Below are 20804 nucleotides of genomic sequence, written 5' to 3'. Positions count from 1 at the left end.
AGAACACACCTTGAACTTCTGTCCTTCAACAAGCAGAGTGTTATAATGCAGTTCCAAAGGTAGTTCTTTGCAATGTAAGAACTTTATGGAAATCTCCTTCCTCCACGCTCCCAACCCCTTATTTTTATCTACCCTCATAAAACAGGAATTGTTATTTTATTATTATTGATAACGATAATATTCAAAATAATAATTATAATGATGACATCTTTTTAGAGTACTTTTCCTCAAAGAACAAAAGACAAACATATCTCATACTCTTTTGTTTCCTCCTGTCCTTCTTGTAAGTTCAGATAGTGTCCCCCTCCCCACTCCTGCCACACTCATTGTCTCTCACAGTTCCCAACTTAGAATGAGAAATTGTGGCCCACGTCAATGAGGATCAAGTCAACGTGGCTTTTACACAATTAAAGAGGCTGGTTAGATCTAGACTATGCAAGAGTACTTTTAAAAAATAAGTAAGTATTCACTTTAAATTTTGAATAACCTTTGTTATATTAAAACCATGCAATCCCAAATATAATAGGAATATAAAGTCAATATGAATATCAAATATTTTTTAGTTGTACATTTTTTATTTTTAGGATAAACATGTTCTGGCAGTTGTAACTATTGAGAGAATGCTGGAGAGGCTGAAAAAATCTAATGAACTTTTGGAACTCATTCTTAAAGGACTTAATGAATATTTGGAAAAGAAGCGTCTCTTCTTCCCCAGATTCTTTTTCTTGTCTAACGATGAACTTCTTGAGATACTGTCTGAGACTAAAGATCCCACTAGGTAAGTAAGATATACATTTATATTATACGTATATAATACATGGCTAAGTTTATTGCCTTTAATTTTCAGAATAATGCAGAACTTAAATATATATGATTTTGTTTATGTAATAACTTTTTTCAAGACTATTCTAAATCGTATCAATAATCAACCTAAATAATTATTGAAAACATAAGGAATACCATTAAATGATATTTTTCCAAATGTGATGAATCTTGGAGTGGATTTCTCATTTTATCACATATTTTCTTAGAGATTTTTCAGAACACACCACTCTTCTACATCCCATGCAGAATAAAAGTCAGCGCCCTCTCAGTGGCTTGCAGTCACCCACGCAGGTGCTCCCCCATGATCCTTCCTAGTCATCCCCCACCAGCTTTCTTCTTGTTTATTCTGCTACAGTCCTTGCAATTCTCCCATAAGAGGGGCAGCCCCCTCCCTCGGTGTACTGTTTTCTTTGCCTAGGATCCTCCTCACCCAAATATCCATAAGACTTCTTTTACCTCCTCTAGATCTTTGTGGAAACCTGCTCAACATCTGCCACTCAAGAAGGCCTTCCCTGGCCACTGTGTTTAAAGTGGCAACCCCTTCTAGCACTCCCTAGTCACCTTTCTTGATTATCTTCTCTGCCTCGTTTTCTTTCAGCACACTTTTTATCATCTGGCTTACTCTGTAATGTGCTTATTTGTTTACTGTTTGCTTTCCTCTAGCGGGACATAAGCTCCATGATGGCTGAGATTTTTGACCTTTTCCCCCTCACAGCTGATTCCCTATTCCTTAGAAGAGTGTCTGGTTTACATCAGGCAGTGAATAGATATTTGTTAAATTTGTCAGTTTTGTGTCTTGTGCCTTCAAAGTAGGAGACAAGTAATCCAGACAAAAGGATAAATTTAGACTCAGATTTCCATCTGACGTTTTATACTCTGCCCATTTTTTGCCTGTTTGAAAGATAAATTCAATTGGTCATTTGTAACGTGCCAAAAATGAGGAATTTAGTCAGTTCCGTCTGTATTACAATGAATAGACTAAAGTTGGGCACCTTCAAAGTAGTTGATTTACTTAAAGCACTAAACCTAGTTCATAATTTGCAAGCAGTCTCTGAAGATCCCAGTTGAAATATCTACTTTTTGTGCATTTGAAGATTCTTCATATTAGTGTTTTATCTGTTGGTCAAGATTGGTTTGGTCCTTGTATTACTTTTAACAGCTTTTGATTCATTGTGTTGGAAACAAAGGCCTCATGTAGCTCTTATTATAATTGTAATTTTACAGATCTTTTTGTGATTATTCCATTAGTGATGATCTCCCTTTGGACTGTATAATCCATGCATCCGTGCAGGCAAGAATTGTGTTGGTTTTTTTTTTTTCTATCAGCGCTTCATCTCTAGCATCTAGCAGGGGCCTCATGCATAGTGCACATTTATGAATTTTGAATGAAGATTGGTATACAAAGAACACTGATATTTAGAGAATTGCTTTTATTTGGTTAAGTCTCTTAAACATTTTTTTTCCTGACAGAGTACAACCTCACTTGAAGAAATGTTTTGAAGGAATTGCAAAGGTGGAATTTACAGAAAGTTTGGACATTACTCACATGAAGAGTAGTGAAGGAGAAGTGGTGGAACTCATAGACACCATTTCAACCGCCAAAGCCAGAGGTCAAGTGGAGAAGTGGTTGGTTGAGTTAGAGAGAGTTATGATTAAATCCATCCATAAGGTAGCCGACTGTATTTATTATTATTCCTAGTAAAGATGATAGAACGTTAATGTATTATTGATAAATGCACTCTTATTTAGACAAACTGAGTCATGAATTACCAATTCAATTGTAACAGATAGATTGAAGGCAAAGATATGGTCTCTGATAATAATTTTGTAGTGACTCACTTGAAAAGTGAGACAAAATACCGTACATACTACAACAAACTTGGGTTTTAGTCATGAGTCTGTCTCATTTCTTGTGCTTTCAATGTTAGACACACTTTGGTCTGCATGGTCTGTCTTTAGTCTCTCCTTGGAAGCACCTCTCTACAGTTTCACATCAGTCTCCTTGACATGTATGTTCCTCTGGTGGTTCCTTTTGTTCTGTGAATATATAAAATATGTACCAAAATGTTAGAAAATCATAAGTACTTTCTACAATTAACAGTAACTTCATATTTTCCATATCTCAGAAAGCATATTACCACCTCAATTATTTGTAATTATTTTTGTTAGTAGAGAATTTTAAGTTGAGGGAGCAAATAGAGCTTAATTGAGCAGTTAATTAATTTTTTACTATAATGTGGGCTTAGCATTCAAGTTCCTTACCAGGAATAAAAATCATGATTGAGCAGGGAAGCATGAGAGCAAGAATGAGAAGGAAATATGGCATCAAGTCCTAATCAACAACAGTTTTCGTGAATTTTTCAGATGCTGTCACACATTATTGAAAAATTCACTGGAATCTAGGTGTTTAATGTACATCATGTGTCTTAATGTTCCTTTCTCTTAAATATAATTTTAATATCTGCCTGCATTGTATTTTTTCAATAGATGCAAAATCTTCAGGACAGGTTCCCATTTCTCCCTATTATGGATTAAGTGATAATGAATGTCCTTATGCATACTGGTTTCTTTGATTGAATTATTTATTTTCTTACGATAACTTCTCATATGTAGAATCACTGGGCAAAAGAAGATGAGCTTTCGTAGGGCTTGATAAATATATTGACAAGTAGCTTTCCCATTTACGTAGCTATCAGCAGTTAAATGCATTTCACTTCGACCACTACTTAGCAGCATTGAATTGGTTATATGGTTTGTTAATTGATGTATACAGTGGTAACTCATTATTTTAGACATATCTAATACTATTTCAACTATTCTTTTAATTTTGTTTGTCAAAGTACTCAGAGAAAATATTTTGGTTACCATTTCAGAACATTAAGATGGGGTGGCAAGTAATCGGCTAGGAAATATCTTCCCCCAACGTTCATGTGTAAGTTTGTGTTGGTGGGAAAAATGCAAGTGAATGCCATGTAAAATACTACAGATAGGAGCTATGTGTGTTACTGTGTTATGCTATATGTATTTGCATGCTTGAAAGGCTACTGCATGCCTAAATTAAGTGAATTTTGTGTCATTTCTAAATAATAAAAAAATCATATGTTCTTGGCACCTTTGCCCTTTTATCTTACTGGATTATCATGGGTTTAATACTGCAGTTTGCTGTAGTTTGGCAGTTTGCTACTGCCAAAATATGTTATTTTTCATATATGGCATACACAGTTTACTAATATATTTTATATACAATATTCTAGAATTTATGTAATCATATTTCTCCTCATCCAACTATATAGAAATTTGTGATTTAGATATTAATGCCTCCCTCCTGTTCTCGCCACAGTGTCCTTCTAGAACACATGTTTATTCCATCTTTGGCGTTTCTCTACTGTACCTTCTATTCTTTCCTGTGTTCCTTCCATCTCTCAGTTGCTCCTTTTCACCTGCCCTTTCTGCTTCCTCTAGCCTTTTACATTTTCTTTATTATCAATAGACAACATTGCCCTTCATTTCTTTCCAACTCCGTAAATACCCTAGCTAAACTAGAAATCCAGAAAGATTCGCCTATCCTTATATATTTCTTAGAAAAATTTGTAATTTTGACAATCTTTTCTGAAATTCAGACATTAACGTGACTATCACCTCATAGATGCTACTATTTTTGATTGATACATATAATAGATTGGAATGTTTCCCACTGATGGCTGGTAGAAAGAGTGGATCTATGAATTCACTGAAAACATATGTAGTAAAGTACATGACTTAGGCTTCCTGAATTTACAGCTCTCAACTCTCCATGAATGAATTATATATCCACCGTGTCATCATAGCCTTGGGTATCAAACTACAGGACTGAGAGGGAGTGAGGTCTGGAAACACAGGAGGAACTTTAGAGGAATCGCGTAGTGTGCTTGTGTGTGCATGTACACATATACACATGGCTGAGTGGGGATCTGATTAAGTTCAAAGAAAATAATCTGTGAATTTGACAGATCTCATTTTGGAATTATTTGAACTTATGTTTTGTAATTAAATTGCTTGTGTTTGTTCAGTCCAAATGTATCTAGGACATCTTTGGCTACGACTGGCCAAAGATATATTTCATATAATGTGGTTCACACAAATAGATTATGTATCAGCAAAATAAAATGCTATGTAATATATTTGTTTTGCTCACAGGTGTATGGAAAAACTTGAAATTGTCTAGTTACATGCTTTAAATCTTCGTCATTGGCTAAGATGTAAGAAGTTGAGCAGTACAAGATAATCCACTCAGGAGTTAGCTCTTCATTTTTTAGCTTGTTCAAGTAAAGTATGAAACTGTTTACCTTTAGCATTTTCTTTTTCAATTAGGTAATTAGAGATGCACTTTTTGCCTATACACAACATGAACGAATTAACTGGGTAAGAGACTGGCCTGGACAGACAGTTCTCTGTGTATCCCAAACCTTTTGGACAATAGAAGTACAAACAGCTATTGCAAAAGGACAAAAGGTAAGCTTTTATTACCCACAGGTTTTGCAGCATTTTTAAAATAGTTATAATTGCCAAAATACAATTATTCTTAAAAAAAATAAAGACAGTCCACTCAAAAAGCCAAGCGTACTGGAGCCTCAATCTTTTTATTATATACATTTTTATGCCTTTAAAAATACAGTAATAATAGGACAAAGAAATGTCCTAAACTCAGAAAGATTAAGAGGAAATATGTAATAAAACTCTCTTTTATATCTTCAGTAAAACTACCCTATGAAGACAAAAGATATTAATTGACTTATTTTGACTATTTTAATTTTTAGTGTACTGATTTTTAGTAAATAATATTTTGAATGATGCTTAATTTAAATTATTCTAACAAATATATGAATTTAATATTAATTGAATTGCTGTTATTAATTAAAAACAGAAGCAGCATTCTTTTTTTTTTAACTTTTTGGGTTTGTTTGTTTGTTTGTTTGTTTATTTATTTATGGCTGTGTTGGGTCTTCGTTTCTGTGCGAGGGCTTTCTCTAGTTGCGGCAAGTGGGGGCCACTCTTCATCGCGATGCGCGGGCCTCTCATTATCGCGGCCTCTCTTGTTGCGGAGCACAGGCTCCAGACGCGCAGGCTCAGTAGTTGTGGCTCACGGGCCTAGTCGCCTCGCGGCATGTGGGATCTTCCCAGACCAGGGCTCGAACCCGTGTCCCCTGCATTGGCAGGCAGATTCTCAACCACTGCGCCACCAGGAAAGTCCCGGAAGCAGCATTCTTATCCATAAGGTAGGATTCCAAGCAGGTCAACTTTTGGTTGACTGATAGGTCAGTTGGAATCTAGCAATTGCAGATGTTGTTTAAAACCATGAGTTTTCAATGTATTTTTTACATGGAGTTCAGCATTATTGTCTGTAAGGTGTTGTTGAACACTGGTGAGTGTTGGGTTTGAGAGAGACTCGTATTTTCTGTAAGCAGGCAGATCTCATAGAGGAGGGAGCTGAGTGACACATGCTTAGTTCACTCCAACTTACCAACAGGTCACTTATTTCTCCTCTGAGGAAAGGATAAGGGCATAGGGCAGGGACTCAGGGATTTTTAGGAAAAAGTCTTTCTTCACGGAAACCAGAACATGGGGAATGAGGGTTTCCCTTACAGCAGTAAGCCCTTGGGGATACTCCTGGGCTCTTGGCCGCCTATGTGCATGTTTCTTTTCTCCCCAGTGGGTCCAGAAACTTCATTTTGTCTTTTTACTTTTAAGCTTCCACTCAGCCACCTCCCCACACAAAGGGATTCCTCTATCGCCAATGTGGGTTACTGCGGGGACATGTAGCCCTCTGGATCTCGCTCCTTGCTTGCTGGCCCCCCCAAACCACCATGCCAACTTTCTCATTCACCTCTATGGGAAACAGAGGGAACAAAGAAGCAAATGTGAGCAAATAAGACAAATTTGTAGGCATCTTCCACATTTCTTCAGTTTAAATGTGATGTTTATTAAACCTCCACCCATCTGTCAAAACCATATTTTTCTCTGGAACAGGTAGGAGTCGAGGTAGAGAATTTAAGTGTAAACCTTTCATGCTTCTCCTTATCTCCCAGGCGTAATTTGTATCTCAAGGGACACACAATTTAGGTCATTCCATTTCAATGTGTCCTCTGCTCAAAGCTATCTGCCTACAATTCTTACCATATTGTTCTTACCGTATTTTATACAGATACAAATAGATTTTTTTTTTTTTTTGGTTTACAACAGTATCCACTGATACTGAGATGAGGTTTATTCACTCATTTAGTAGTTTTTACTCCATTTTATCCCACTCATGTAGTACGGTGCACGTATGGAGCCATTCACAGAGAAAGCCAAAATGAGAATCCATGCCTTGAGTGACTGCTACTCCAGGGGGACTCAGCTTCATAGCCGTAGATCCTCTAAAGCTGTAATTTAGTGGAACTTAGCAAGCCTTTTTTGCTGTTACTTGCTGGATTGTTCTCTTCTGTTGTGTTTTGTGATGTTTCACATAGCTACATTTCATGGAATGAAATGAAGCGTTGTACGTGTCCTTAAAAATGAATTCTTCCCTTTTTCCTCTGCTTGTGAATACTCTGCTTCAATATGCCCTTCATCTGCTACCTGTGTACCTTGTCCCTGTCTGTATCTCACGCATATTCAGTTTGTTTCGGTTCTGTAGCAGCATCAGGAGGGGATGGCACATGTTTTAGTACTCTAAAGCATTGATGATTTAAGAAAATTTAATATGTGTTTCTATCATGGGAGGATAGCACATGTTTTAGTATTCTGTGTGTTGATAACTTTTTCCTTAATTAATGTGTGGTTCACATTTGAAACTGATATCTTTGGTTCAGTAACTGGAGACTCTTGGCAGCCTCAGAGAAGACTAGACATTTCCATTCTCTGCAAACACTCCAAGGTGTCTGGAGCTTGATGCTATGATAGCACCATGTTGTACTGTCCCACTTCCAGAGGACCCATTCCCCTCAGGATCTGTTTCCATTTATTTATTCAAGGAATATTCACTGTGGAACTAGTCAGTATATGAGCTATTACAGGGGCTAAAAATGAGTGAAAGAATCACCACTGTCACAGAGCTTGGGTTATTGCAAATATTGATATGATTTTGAGTCAGTTTATCATTGTGTATGTAGAGGGAACTAGGTATGATAAAAATATGATTCCAGACAGGGTTTATTTTGGATGACTATATACAGTATTGATAGTTACCTTTAGATTCATTAGTTCACTGTACAGAATAGTTTACAATGAATAAAATGCAACAAAAGTAATTCAATATCCTGATTTTTTTTCAATCTAGCTGATCTGAATTCTCATTGATTTATTATACTATAGTTCCTAAAGAACTTAGTTCGTCACAGTTTGAAGCTAAATTTTAGTTCTAAATCTGTTTTTCTAGTATAGCAAAATACATTCTGCTAATGTAAATAGTAACAAATTCTTATGGACATATAATTTATACCGTCAGGTCCAAACATTAAAAGTTTAATCTTATGCCTTGTGTTGAACTACAGTATGTGAGAACTGGTAAGGCTCCCAAAGATCCTGACTTTTACTGATTAGGAAACTAAGATTCACCACCTGGCGTAGTTTGTGTTCCTAGGAAAAAAACTATTCTTACTAATTTGTGTACTCAGTATACTTAAATTCACTAATTGGCTCCAAGAATTTAAACACTTGGGGTTATTTAAACATAGGTGGGACAGAATTTTATTTATTTATTTTATTTATTTATTTATTTTTTTTTTAAAGAAAGATGCTGCATATTTTGCTACCTCTGATTATAGTTATTCTATTCTTTTTTTTTTAATTTTTATTTATTTATTTATTTATGGCTGTTTTGGGTCTTCGTTTCTGTGCGAGGGCTTTTCTCTAGTTGTGGCAAGTGGAGGCCACTCTTCATCGCGCTGCGCGGGCCTCTCATTATCGTGGCCTCTCTTGTTGCGGAGCACAGGCTCCAGACGCGCAGGCTCAGTAATTGTGGCTCATGGGCCTAGTTGCTCCGCGGCATGTGGGATCTTCCCAGACCAGGGCTCGAACCCGTGTCCCCTGCATTGGCAGGCAGATTCTCAACCACTGCACCACCAGGGAAGCCCCAGAATTTTATTTTTCACTACTTATGAAGCAAATTAATAGCAATTAATTATGAAAATGATATAAATGGAATAGTGTTCAAGCACCAAACTTTTGAAAAAATAACTTCCTAAAAAAAAGGATAAAATATTTCAAGGAGTAATAAAAGTGACCCATAAAGAAACAAGTCTCCAACTCTATCCTTTAAGCTTTTCTCATCCTCGGAATTCCTCATTTTTAGTTTCATTGCTACCACTTACCTGGTCCTAAAGGAGTGAAATAAACTCATTGGTGTACAATGCTTATTAAGTATTATTAGAGTGGGGAAAAGTGACCACATCAGCCTGCTGGAGCATATTTACACTTCCCTTAAGCACAGCAGTTTTCATTGATTTTAATTTGATTTTCCTAAACCCTCTTCTCTTTTTCAAATACTAATCAGATTTACCCACCAGAAAAGAGACCCCTCCCAAAGCGAACCTGATCCTTAGAACTGGCCTTAGCTCACCGTAAACTAAAATGTTAGGTGTTTTGTATTTTAGGATCTTTACATTTCAAGTGGCACAAATCCTACTCAGAAGCTCACACAGGAGTACTAGAAGGATTCATGAGATCTAAGGTAGAGCATTTGGAATCAGGATCTCAGGGCTTCATCACTGCTGCAGTTTCTCTTTTGTTGTCTATTTTTCATCTCTACTGGTCTCTGTCAGGCTTTTTTTCTGCAGTGGGTTGAAGGCTTTCAGTAGCTTCGGATTGGCATTCTGAGAGTTTCCCAAGCCTAGTGAAAAGCACTTTTCTTCCTATCTGTATAGCAGTCCCTGGAAAGAACTGTGATTGGCTCTGGTTGGGTCACACATGCCCTCCTTCATGTTGCCTTGGAGATGGGGCAATATGATTGACAGCCCACAAAACCATAGAGCATACAGGAGTGGAAATGGAAAGGAAGGGGTGTTGGGTAGGCACAAACCATGTATGTCAACTATGTCTGGCCTGATTGAGCTTGTTCACCTAATACTTTTGTAGTAAAAAATTTTTTTTGATTATTTTTAAGTTATGTCATATGGAAAATTATAATAAAAATGTAGAAAATACTATGTATACATGCTAGGTCAAAAATTTTTTGTTCAAAAGGATTCTGATGACACTGAGTAATTATATCTTATTTTCTTTCAGTCTCTTGAGCAATATTTGGAAAAATGTAACAAACAAATTGATGATATTGTCACCTTGGTTCGTGGCAAATTGTCCAAGCAGAATCGGGTTACTCTGGGAGCCCTTGTGGTGCTGGATGTCCATGCTAGAGATGTTCTCACAACACTTGTTAAAAAGAAAGTTAGTGATGACTCTGACTTTGAATGGTTAAGTCAGCTTAGGTACTATTGGCAAGTAAGTAATATCACTGAATGTTATTACTCAGCAATTTCAGCTCACAGCTATATAATTTGTGCTTGCTAGCTCACATGAGAAATAGTATCAGTAATGTAGGATTTTTCTTGCTGATGGCTGACTATACCTAAACAAGCATTCTCCAGATTGAAGATTAAGGCAGCCAAAAACTATATGTCAAGTGTTTGAAAACTGTGTTTATATCTATATCCAAATGTATAGTTACATAGAAATACATACACATATATAGATGCACACAAACTATGAGTAATTATAAAGAATTACTCATTTGAAATTAGTCATTATGCTTGCTGAATCTGTAAAATGTTGAAACTAATCAGTTTACAATTGTGTTCTTAGATTCCTGATACATCTAAAGAGTGTACAAATCAGACTGTTTTAGTCTGATTTAGTCATTAAACTTTCCTCTTTTGTTGATCAATTGAACTAACCAGAAACATGATCTGGAGGAAGGTTTTTATCAAGGGATCTTTGTAGTTGGTGATGTCAGTCACCATCAGGAAGGCAGGAGGAGCAGGAACAGTACAGTGAACAAGGCTGGACCTGCTGAGGGTGGGAAGAGAGAGCTGAGGATTGGAGATACAGACTCAGAAGTTCTCATCATATTCACTTTTGTGAAAGGCTTTAGGAGGTATGGAGTGGGAGGAGAAGAGATACAAGAACCAGAACCCTGGAAAACCATATGAGGCCATGAGTATAGTGGTTAGGAGCTCAGACTGTAGACTGATTGTTTCAAATGCTACATCCTCCCCTTACCAGCTGTGTGACTTGGGCAAGTTACTTACTCTCTTCAGGCACCAGCTTCCTTATCTGTACAATGGTGATGATGATAATACTCCCTCCAGTGAAAACAAGTTGAACAAATGACTGAAAATATAGGAGAATAATGAACTATCAAAAAGAGTAAGAAAACAATCCAATTTACAATTGCTCAAAAAGAATAAAATACCTAGGAATAAATTTACCCAAGAAGGTGAGAGACCTATAAACTGAAAACTATAAGACACTGATGAAAGAAATTGAAGAAGACACAAATAAATGGAAAGATCTGTGTTCATGGATTGGCAGAATCAACATTGTTAAAATGTCCATACTACCCAAAGCAATCTACAGACTTAATGCAATTTCTATCAAAATTCCAATGGCATTTTTCACAAAAATAGAACAAACAATCCTAATATTTTTTTATGGAAACAAAAAAGACCCCAAATAGCCAAAACAGTCTTGAGAAAGAAGAACAAAGCTGAGGCATCACACTCCTTGATTTCAAATTATACTACCAAAGCTAAAGTAATCAAACCAGTATGTTATTGGCATAAAAACAGACACATAGATCATTGGAACAGAATAAAGAGTCCAGAAATAAACATACACATATATGGTCAATTACTTTACAACAAAGGAGCCAAGAATATAAATGGGGAAAGGACATTTAATAAATGGTGTTGGGAAAACTGGACAGCCACATGCAAAAGAATGAAATTGGATCACTATCTTACATCATACCCCCAAATTAACTCAAAATGGATTAAAGACTTGAGTGTAAGACTTGAAACCATAAAACTCCAAGAAAACATAGGTGGTAAGCTCCTTCACATTGGTCTTGGTGACTTTTTGAATTTGACACCAAAAGCAAAGGCAGCAGAAGCAAAAATAAACAAGTGGGACTATATCAAGCTTCTGCACATCAAAGTAAAGCATCAACAAAATGAGAAGGCAACCTACTGAATAGGAGAAAATATTTGCAAATTATATATCTGATAAGACGTTAAATCCAAAATATATAAGGAACACATGCAACTCAGTAGCAAAAAAAATCTGGTTAAAAAATGGGCAGAAGCAGCTGCATAGCCCAGGGAGATCAGCTCAGTGCTTTGTGACCACCTAGAGAGGTGGGATAGGGAGGGTAGGAGGGAGACATAAGAGGGAGGAGATATGGGGTTATATGTATGTTATAGCTGATTCACTTTGTTATAAAGCAGAAACTAACATACCATTGTAAAGCAATTATACTCCAATAAAGATGTTAAATAAATAAATAAAGCACCTCTTGGACACTTAAAAAAATAAATTAAAAATGGGCAGAGAATCTGAATAGATAGTTTTCTAAAGAAGACATACAGATGGCCAACAGGCACATGAAAAGATGCTCAACATCACTAATTGTCAGGAAAATGCAAATCAAAACCACAAAGGAATATCATCTCACACCTGGTAGAATGGCTGTTCTCAAAAAGACAAGAGGTAACAGATCTTGGCAAGGATTTGGAAAAAAGGGAACCCTCATGTACTTTTGGTGGGAATGTAAACTGGTGCAGCCGCTATGGAAAACAGTATGGAGACTCCTCAAAAAACCTTTAAAAATAGAACTACCGTATGATCCAGCAATTCCTCTTCTGGGTATTTATCTGAAGAAAACAGAAACACTTAACTCAAAAAGATATATGCACACCCATGTTAATTGCCTTATTCTTTACAATAGCCAAGATATTGAAAAAAACTAAATGTTCATTGATGGATGAATGGTTAAAGAAGCTGTGAGATATATATGTAATAGAATACTACTCAGCCATAAAAAATGAAATATTGACATTTACAGCAGCATGAATGGACCTTGAAGGCATTATAAGTCAGAGAAAGACAAATACCATGTGATCTTACTTATATGTGGAATCTAAAAAACAAAATAAAATAAAAATAAAAAACAAGCTGATAGATACAGAGAACAGATTGGGGTGGGGGTGGGGTAGGTGAGAGAAATGGGTGAAAGGAGTCAAAAGGTCCAAACTTCCAGTCATAAAATAAGTAATTCATGGGGATGTAATATATAGCATGGCAACTGTAGTTAATAATACTGTATTGCATACTTGAAAGTTGCTAAGAGTAGGTCTTAAAAGTTCTCCTCACAAGAAAAAAATTATATGTATGGTGATGGGTGTTGACTTATTATGGTGATCATTTTGCAGTAAATATAAATATGGAATCATTATGTTGTATCCGAAAACTAATATAATGTTGTATGTCAATTATACCTTAATAAAATAGTGTTAGCAAGTTTAAAAAAAGAAAATATAAGAGAGGTAAAGAATAAATACATTTTCCAAAGTTGTTCTATGGGGAAAATTGAAACCAGTGACTTCAATTACTTATCCAAGGAAATTAGATATTGAATTCTTCTAGTGAATTAAATGATGCCTGAAAAGTGAAATTTAAAGATGTTGTTTACATCATGGCTATTATTTAAGAGCTTGAGGTTTCATATTATTTATATTTTTATTATTTAAGCTAACTTCGTTTTATCTGATTTGTACTAGGAAAATCATTTAGAAACAAAGATGATCAATGCTGGTTTACGATATGGATATGAATATCTGGGTAATTCTCCTAGGCTGGTTATTACTCCACTCACTGACAGGTGTTACAGGTAAACTCATTAATTTAAAAATCTAATTGGAACAACTTTCACTCACTCCTAAATCACTAAATTTTTTAAGCACCAAATGTATCCTCTGTTATCTTTGCCTAGACCCTTAATTCTTGTCTCAACATGACCTTCAATTTCTTTCTCTGCTGGCCTCTTCCTCTCAGCTCTAGAGCTCTAAGTGTTATCAGGCGTTTCTGTTATTTTTTACTTTGTTCATTTCTCCTTTCTTGAAACTTCTGACTCTTCCTTTTGGATCATTTGAGGCATCCTCTTTTTTCCCGTGAAACAAGGAATTTTCTAGAATTCTGTTTTCATGTATTGTTTTGTCGCATGCTTCATGGTTTTCTGAATGTCCTCGTCCATTCTTAGGCTTTAACAGCCTACAATCCTGAAGATCCCCAAACCTGTATGTACCTCCAGCCAAGGTCTCTCTCCTGTTAAGTTTCTCCACACACATGCCTGCTGGATATCTCCATCAGATATCTCATAGGTATTTACATGTACATTGTTTTTTATTGTCCTTCTGAATAATAAAAGACCTTTATTTTTAACTCCAGGGTCCCATCTCCCATATTCCAAATTATTGTCAAATACTAAATTAAACTTTGTTTTTTCATTTTCTCCCAACTGTAACTAGTTTATTGACGAAACCAGTCTCAGGATGCAAGCGGAAAGCAGTTTTGTTCTTTTTTATCACCATTCTTTTAAACTTGCTCTATCAAATATTTTCCCCATTTCTCAATGAAATCTAGGGTAGATTCCCTACTCTTTCTGGCAACTTTAGTATGTTAATGAAGAGTGTTATTATTTTCAGGTACTAAAAGTCCATTTAGGTCTAAAATGAAAGTTACTATTTTTCATCCAGTTTAAAACATCCCTTCCCCTCCAGCTCGAGCTTGACTCAAGCCCATGGCCTGCATTTGGGAAGGTAAATGTGGTCAATCTTTTGTCATTTTTGTCCCTGTCCTTTGCATTAATCCCTTAATAGCTCATCTTTTAGCTCCTCTAGTGTTGGGGGTTGATGGAGGAGAGGAGAAGGAAAGGGAGAGGTAGGTTTATAGGTGGCAGGTGTCTTGGGTGACAACTATCTCTCGGCTGTTTAGTGCCTGCCGTGAGGGCACAAGTCTAGATGTACCAGATCTCCCAGGGGATGTTTATGTGGGTTCTTTGGGAGCCTGCAGTCACCTGCTTCTCCCATCTGTGGAAGATGCCTTCTCTGGCTGGCTGCTGGTGACTTTTGCTTCAGCCTCTGCTGAGGTCCACCACACACTGACCCTCTTCCTGGGGTCTCCTCTGATTCTACATGGGCCTCCTGCACAGGGTCCCATTCAGCTTGACTCAAATCTGGCTCCCTTCCAGTGGAATCTAGATCTGGCCAGATGATACACACATTTGTTTTGCCATCAGTAAGAGTGGATCTTTCTTACCGTCCCTATTTTCTCCTACTCTGCCATCAGGAGAAGCTGCAGGCATTCTCTTGACTTTAAATATTTTAAAGCTCTCAGCTTGGGGTTTTAGTCAAAATTCTAACACAGAACGATCTGTGTTTATATACTGTTACACATTTTTTTACAACTAATATTTATGTAGGTTTACCAAAAATTTTATCATTGTCTTTACTCGCCATTGCTTCTTTCTTTGTCTGATTTCTGGTTTCATTTTTCTTCTTACTAGGCAATAGCTTTTAGTAATTGTTCAAGTGAGGCTCTGCAAGTAGTGAGCTATACCAGTATTTATCTAAAATTGCCTCTTTTCTCTTCTTCTCCTTTTTTTTTTTTTTTTAGTCTTCACTAGATTATTAAATGATAGATTAGCTAGGTGTAAAACTGTACATGAACAGTAATTTTCCCTCAGCTCTCCAAAGATATTATTCTACTGGCATTCATCCCTCCTGCTGAGTATTCTGTTATTTTAATTATTATTCCTTTATAGGTAGTTTTCTCCATTGTAGTTTCTAAGGTTTTCTCTTTGTTGTTGATGTTCACTGGATGTTACTAGATGTGGATGAGTTTTTATTTATCCTACTTGGGACTTTTTCAATTAATATCTTTAATTCTGGCAAATTCTTAGCCATTGTTTTTTGAATTTTGCCTTTTCCCCATTCTCTTCCATCTTTCTTCTATGTCTTTAACTTTTCTTATAGTTGACCTCTCTCCCTGGGTGATTTCCTCATATTTATCTTCTAGTGTATAATTCTGTTTCTTTAGGTTTTCTCTGCTATTTATTCTGTTCACTGAGTTTTCAAAAGTTCAGTGATTGTATTTTTCATTGCTAGGTTCCAAGTTGCCTCTCTTATGAAATTGGCTTCTGTTTTTCCCCACAATTTTCTGATGTGTATTGCTTTTTATTTAAAATCTTATTTTAAAAAAATCGCTAGGATACCAAAGAAGGCAGAGTGCCATATGTGCAGTAACCCTCCCAGACCATTGTCCAACTGCCTTTGTCACTGCAAGTCTGATTCTTAATTCCGATCTCTCTTTCCAGTTTTAGCTGTGAGCTAATTTTAGTAGGGGTTGTTTCCCGTGTAGTCTTACATTTTCTCAGCTGTGGAGGTGTCCATGTGGAGCAGTTTTACATTTATCTCTGTGCAGGGCTCTAAGGTTTTCAGAACAAAATTTTAATGTTAATTTCTCATTTTGGGTTCATGTGCCCATCAGTAATGGAAACTGGATCCCACCCTCCGTGAAATGTAGGTTTCTCGTTGGGCACTGTATGAAGGGTAAGCTTCCTGTCTCTTCCTTAGTTGACTCTTCTTTGTCTCTTGAGTAGGTTGCTGGAGTAATTTTAGTTCCCATTTACACACAAGGCAGCCTTTCAAGTCTTCTAGCTTTAAATAGTGAATCCATTCCAGCTCCTCAGCTTGCTCAGTTCTAAGGATTTATTTTCTGTTTCTATGTGGGTATAAATACACTTGTGTTTATATGCAAATTCCAAACTAATGTGCACCTCTACAGCTTTAGCACCTAATTACTTTTCCAGCTATGCATTCCCTCTTCATTGATAATTTCCTTTTCATTTGTTCAAAAATGGCTATATATTTCAAAAGTTGTTATATTTTTCTTTTATGTAGCATTTCCATATGCTTGCAGTAGGGGGATTGGGTGACTCAGGGTCAGCTGAATTCTCTGTATTGACCAGAAGTCAGCACTGAATTTCAAAAGTGAATTTGTTCTGCTTTTGTCATATATACAGCTATTCAGAAGTAAAACATAATAACAGACAAAGTAATGCCCAAAGATTTTCATAGGCTAGTAGGAAGGAAGGAATTATTGATGAGGAAGTGGAAAATTTGGCTCTCAGCTTAAATTTTTCCTCTTTTCAGAATGTATATAAAAATCACATTATTCAACAAAGATTGTTTATTATATTTCAGAACCTTATTTGGAGCCCTTCATCTGCACCTTGGAGGAGCACCTGAGGGGCCAGCTGGAACTGGAAAGACTGAAACTACAAAAGATTTAGCCAAAGCTGTAGCCAAACAATGTGTTGTCTTCAACTGTTCTGATGGGTTGGATTATCTGGCTTTAGGAAAATTCTTTAAGGTTTGAGTTGACTCATCATTTGCGATATGATAACTTCTCAGAAAGGCTATTTATAATGAAATATAATTTGATGCAAGTAAAAGATTTACTGTAGTTTAAGCAAAGTTAAAATTAAAGTATTATCTCAATAATTCTCGAGAGAAGTAGGGTTATATCAAAAGCTTATTTGAGAAGGAGCTCTACCTCCAGTCCTTGCTATAATGGGTCAATATTACTGATAGAAATGAATGAGTGGTGTCCCTCCAGTATACTGGACAGCTAAAAGTTTGAGAACCACTGCATCATGTAAAAATTGTGGTATCTAAAGACTTCTTTGTCCCGTAGATCTTGTTATTAACAAGTTAATATTAAGTTTATTAATCATTAACAAATTCAATGATTTACTTTTATAGACACATTCTAATTAATCTTTTTGGTGAACCTGAAATCTTTCTTTTGTTTTTTTGTTAGTCTTTTTGGTGAACTTGAAATCCTTCTTTTGTTTTTTCTTATTCTGAGTCAGATTCCCACTCTTATGAGTCTGTAAGATTGCAAAAAGGGGAGTTAAAAGTATAAAGTCCCTAAGTTCATCAGTGTAACCTATGAACATCTGGTCATTTTAGTGCTTTGTTGCTACAGCCTGTTATTCCTTAAAATATTAGGTGGTACAATTTAACACAAAATTATCCGTGTGGGATTATGGGCTCTACTTATTTGTTTATTTGATTTCTATTTTTCTATACTTTTCAACGTACATTTTAAAGAGTCTGTAATCCTTTTCAAAAGTATCTCCAGAAAAAGTTAACATTAAAAAAAAAAATACAGAAACTAACAAAAAGGAATATAACAACCCTACCCCATACAGTAAACTATTCCTCCCTGAAGTATGGCCTAGTCATTTTATAATAGATTTGGAGCATAAAAAGTCTCTACATTTGTGATGCTGAAACAATTAAAATAAAAGAAAATATTATAATGAATAACATACGAAGAAAACATTTGAGTGGCCAGTAACTATTTTAATCATCCTCTATCATGATATACAACCTTGTTGAAATGATTGAAGAAATAAACAGCAAATCTAAAAGATTCTATGTGTAGTTTGAATAGCCACTATATTCCTAAATGTTTAAAGAAAAGTCTGATATGTGCTAAGTTTTCAAATCTATATAATGATATTCTTAATTCTTTGATATAGATTCATATACTTATTAAATTTGATTATTGATAAGTATTGATCATATGGACACTGTGTGTTAGGATCATGCTGAATAATGAGGGTACAAAATAAAAAAGACATAGGTCTTACTATTAAGAACCTCACAATCTGTATAACTGTTTGAACATGTGACTTCATAAGCATTCTGTTCTGTGATTTCTAATCCTTTTATTTTATCGTGTATTAGATTTCTAAGTCATAGAGTCTTCTCTAAATAATGAAAATGTACTACTCTTTGATTACATGCCATTCATGTTTAATCCAGTGTGTTTCAATAGATTGAACTGTACACAAATCCAAGGTCAGCCACTATTAGATGTATGGCATTGTACTAATTATTGATACTTAACATCTTATGTGATATAGCCTTAGTTTCCTTGCATAAAAGATATACACAAAGTGCCATGCATCATGCCTGGCATATACTAGGTACTCAGTGAAACACACATACATACATATGCAATCTATAGAATGTACATTCAATGAATATTTTTGCATTGATTTTTTTCTTAGACATTTGAGTTCGTTTCTATTATATCTCTGAAATTTAGAAATGCTTAATTCATTAAGTGCTTTTTTTTTTTTTTTATAATGTTTATTTATTTATTTATTTATGGCTGTGTTGGGTCTTCGTTTCTGTGCGAGGGCTTTCTCTAGCTGCGGCAAGTGGGGGCCACTCTTCATCGCGGTGCGCAGGCCTCTCACCATCGTGGCCTCTCTTGTTGCGGAGCACAGGCTCCACACGCGCAGGCTCAGTAATTGTGGCTCATGGGCCTAGTTGCTCCGCGGCATGTGGGATCTTCCCAGACCAGGGCTCGAACCCGTGTCCCCTGCATTGGCAGGCAGACTCTCAACCACTGAGCCACCAGGGAAGCCCCCTTGCATTGATTTTTTAAAGTTAGTCCACATTTGGACTCAGCTACTCAAGCTGGATTTTCCAGTTTTCCCTTATGACCAAATGGCACATACTTATGAGGTATCTGTGAGTTAGAACTGCAGGCTAGTGCCTCAGACGGTGTTAGCTGGTCATTACGGTGCTCAGGCTAGAGAGTAGTCTCATTGGCAACAGAAGTCATCTTATTTAAAGGATTATTACAATCCATTCTATGGAGTCCATAAAGAAAAAGCAAATAAAATCACCTTGTAAATAAAAAGTAAGAAAGGCTATGAAATTTTAGATATACATCTAAATGCCAAAAGATACACACAGAAAGTAAAAAAAAAAAAAAAAAATCAATTGGAAAATTTTCCAGTTGATTGAACTCTTTATTCATGCAGAATAATGAATTGGTAATAAAAGAATAAGCCGTCTTTAAAGCTTTAAAGATAAAGGTGAATAAGCAATTTCCTTGATAGGATATTAAATCCGCGAAAAGATGAGGTGAAAATACAACATTTCAATGTAATATTCAATCAGATAAGATTGAAAAATTTCATTGATCTTTTCTCCCAGGGACTGTTATCTTGTGGAGCCTGGGCTTGCTTTGATGAGTTTAACAGAATTGATTTGGAAGTACTGTCTGTGGTTGCTCAACAAATTCTTACTCTCCAAAGAGGTAAGGGACTAGTTTATCTCTGCATTGTGTGAAAACAGTAGAAATATAGGAGGTAATGAATGGCATGAGTCCCATTTATATGTGGAATTGCTAAGTCATTTCATTCTTGATTACTCACAGGTATTAATGCAGGTGTGGATTTACTAGTGTTTGAAGGAACTGAACTAAAACTTGACCCCACGTGTGCTGTCTTTATAACAATGAACCCTGGATATGCTGGGCGATCAGAACTTCCAGATAATCTGAAGGTACAGAAAAGGCAATTATATCATCTGTTTCCTTTCTGTGATTAACACAGTTAATATATAAAAAGAAAGCACATGCTGTTCTTGAATTTTATGTAAAATTTTTGCTTTTAGATGTTATATTTTAGACAACTGTTTTAGAAAATAAGTTTAAAGCTTTGAGCTTTAAAAAATAAATATGCAATTTCCAAAACTTCTATTTTAAAATTAGTGGTAATTATACAAATTAGAAAACATAGGAAATATTGAAAAAGGTACCCATTCTACTGCTTACTGTATTGTATTCCTCAATTTTAAATGCTGAAATCAGAAAATTGTGAATACTGAGGCTTTTTTCAAGTTAATATTATAATATGAGCATTTTCCTATCTTTATGAACATAATTCAAACTGTAAATAAATTTATTGAACTGTGCTTACTGTTTGACATTTAGCTTGCATTTAGTTTTCCTTCATTATAGATAATATTGCAATGAACAATTTTTACTTAAGGCTTTTCTCTATTTTAAGATACTTCCTTAGGAGAGTCATAAGACCA

The 20804-nt window shown here is 35.7% G+C and overlaps 1 protein-coding gene across 1 annotated transcript in view; it reads left to right on the top strand.

Annotated features, from left to right (window-relative positions):
- DNAH7 (dynein axonemal heavy chain 7) overlaps nucleotides 1-20804 on the top strand; it is a 277143-nt gene that overhangs the window by 112385 nt on the left and 143954 nt on the right. Inside the window, 8 exon segments of the mRNA XM_036858189.1 lie at nucleotides 585-778; nucleotides 2296-2494; nucleotides 5176-5316; nucleotides 10069-10281; nucleotides 13617-13726; nucleotides 17100-17268; nucleotides 19920-20022; nucleotides 20143-20270. Of these exon segments, the coding sequence (XP_036714084.1) occupies nucleotides 585-778; nucleotides 2296-2494; nucleotides 5176-5316; nucleotides 10069-10281; nucleotides 13617-13726; nucleotides 17100-17268; nucleotides 19920-20022; nucleotides 20143-20270 (1257 nt within the window).

The sequence above is a fragment of the Balaenoptera musculus genome, chromosome 7, assembly GCF_009873245.2.
Source record: "Balaenoptera musculus isolate JJ_BM4_2016_0621 chromosome 7, mBalMus1.pri.v3, whole genome shotgun sequence".
Lineage (NCBI taxonomy): Eukaryota > Metazoa > Chordata > Mammalia > Artiodactyla > Balaenopteridae > Balaenoptera > Balaenoptera musculus.
This window is presented reverse-complemented; position numbering and strand designations above follow the sequence as displayed.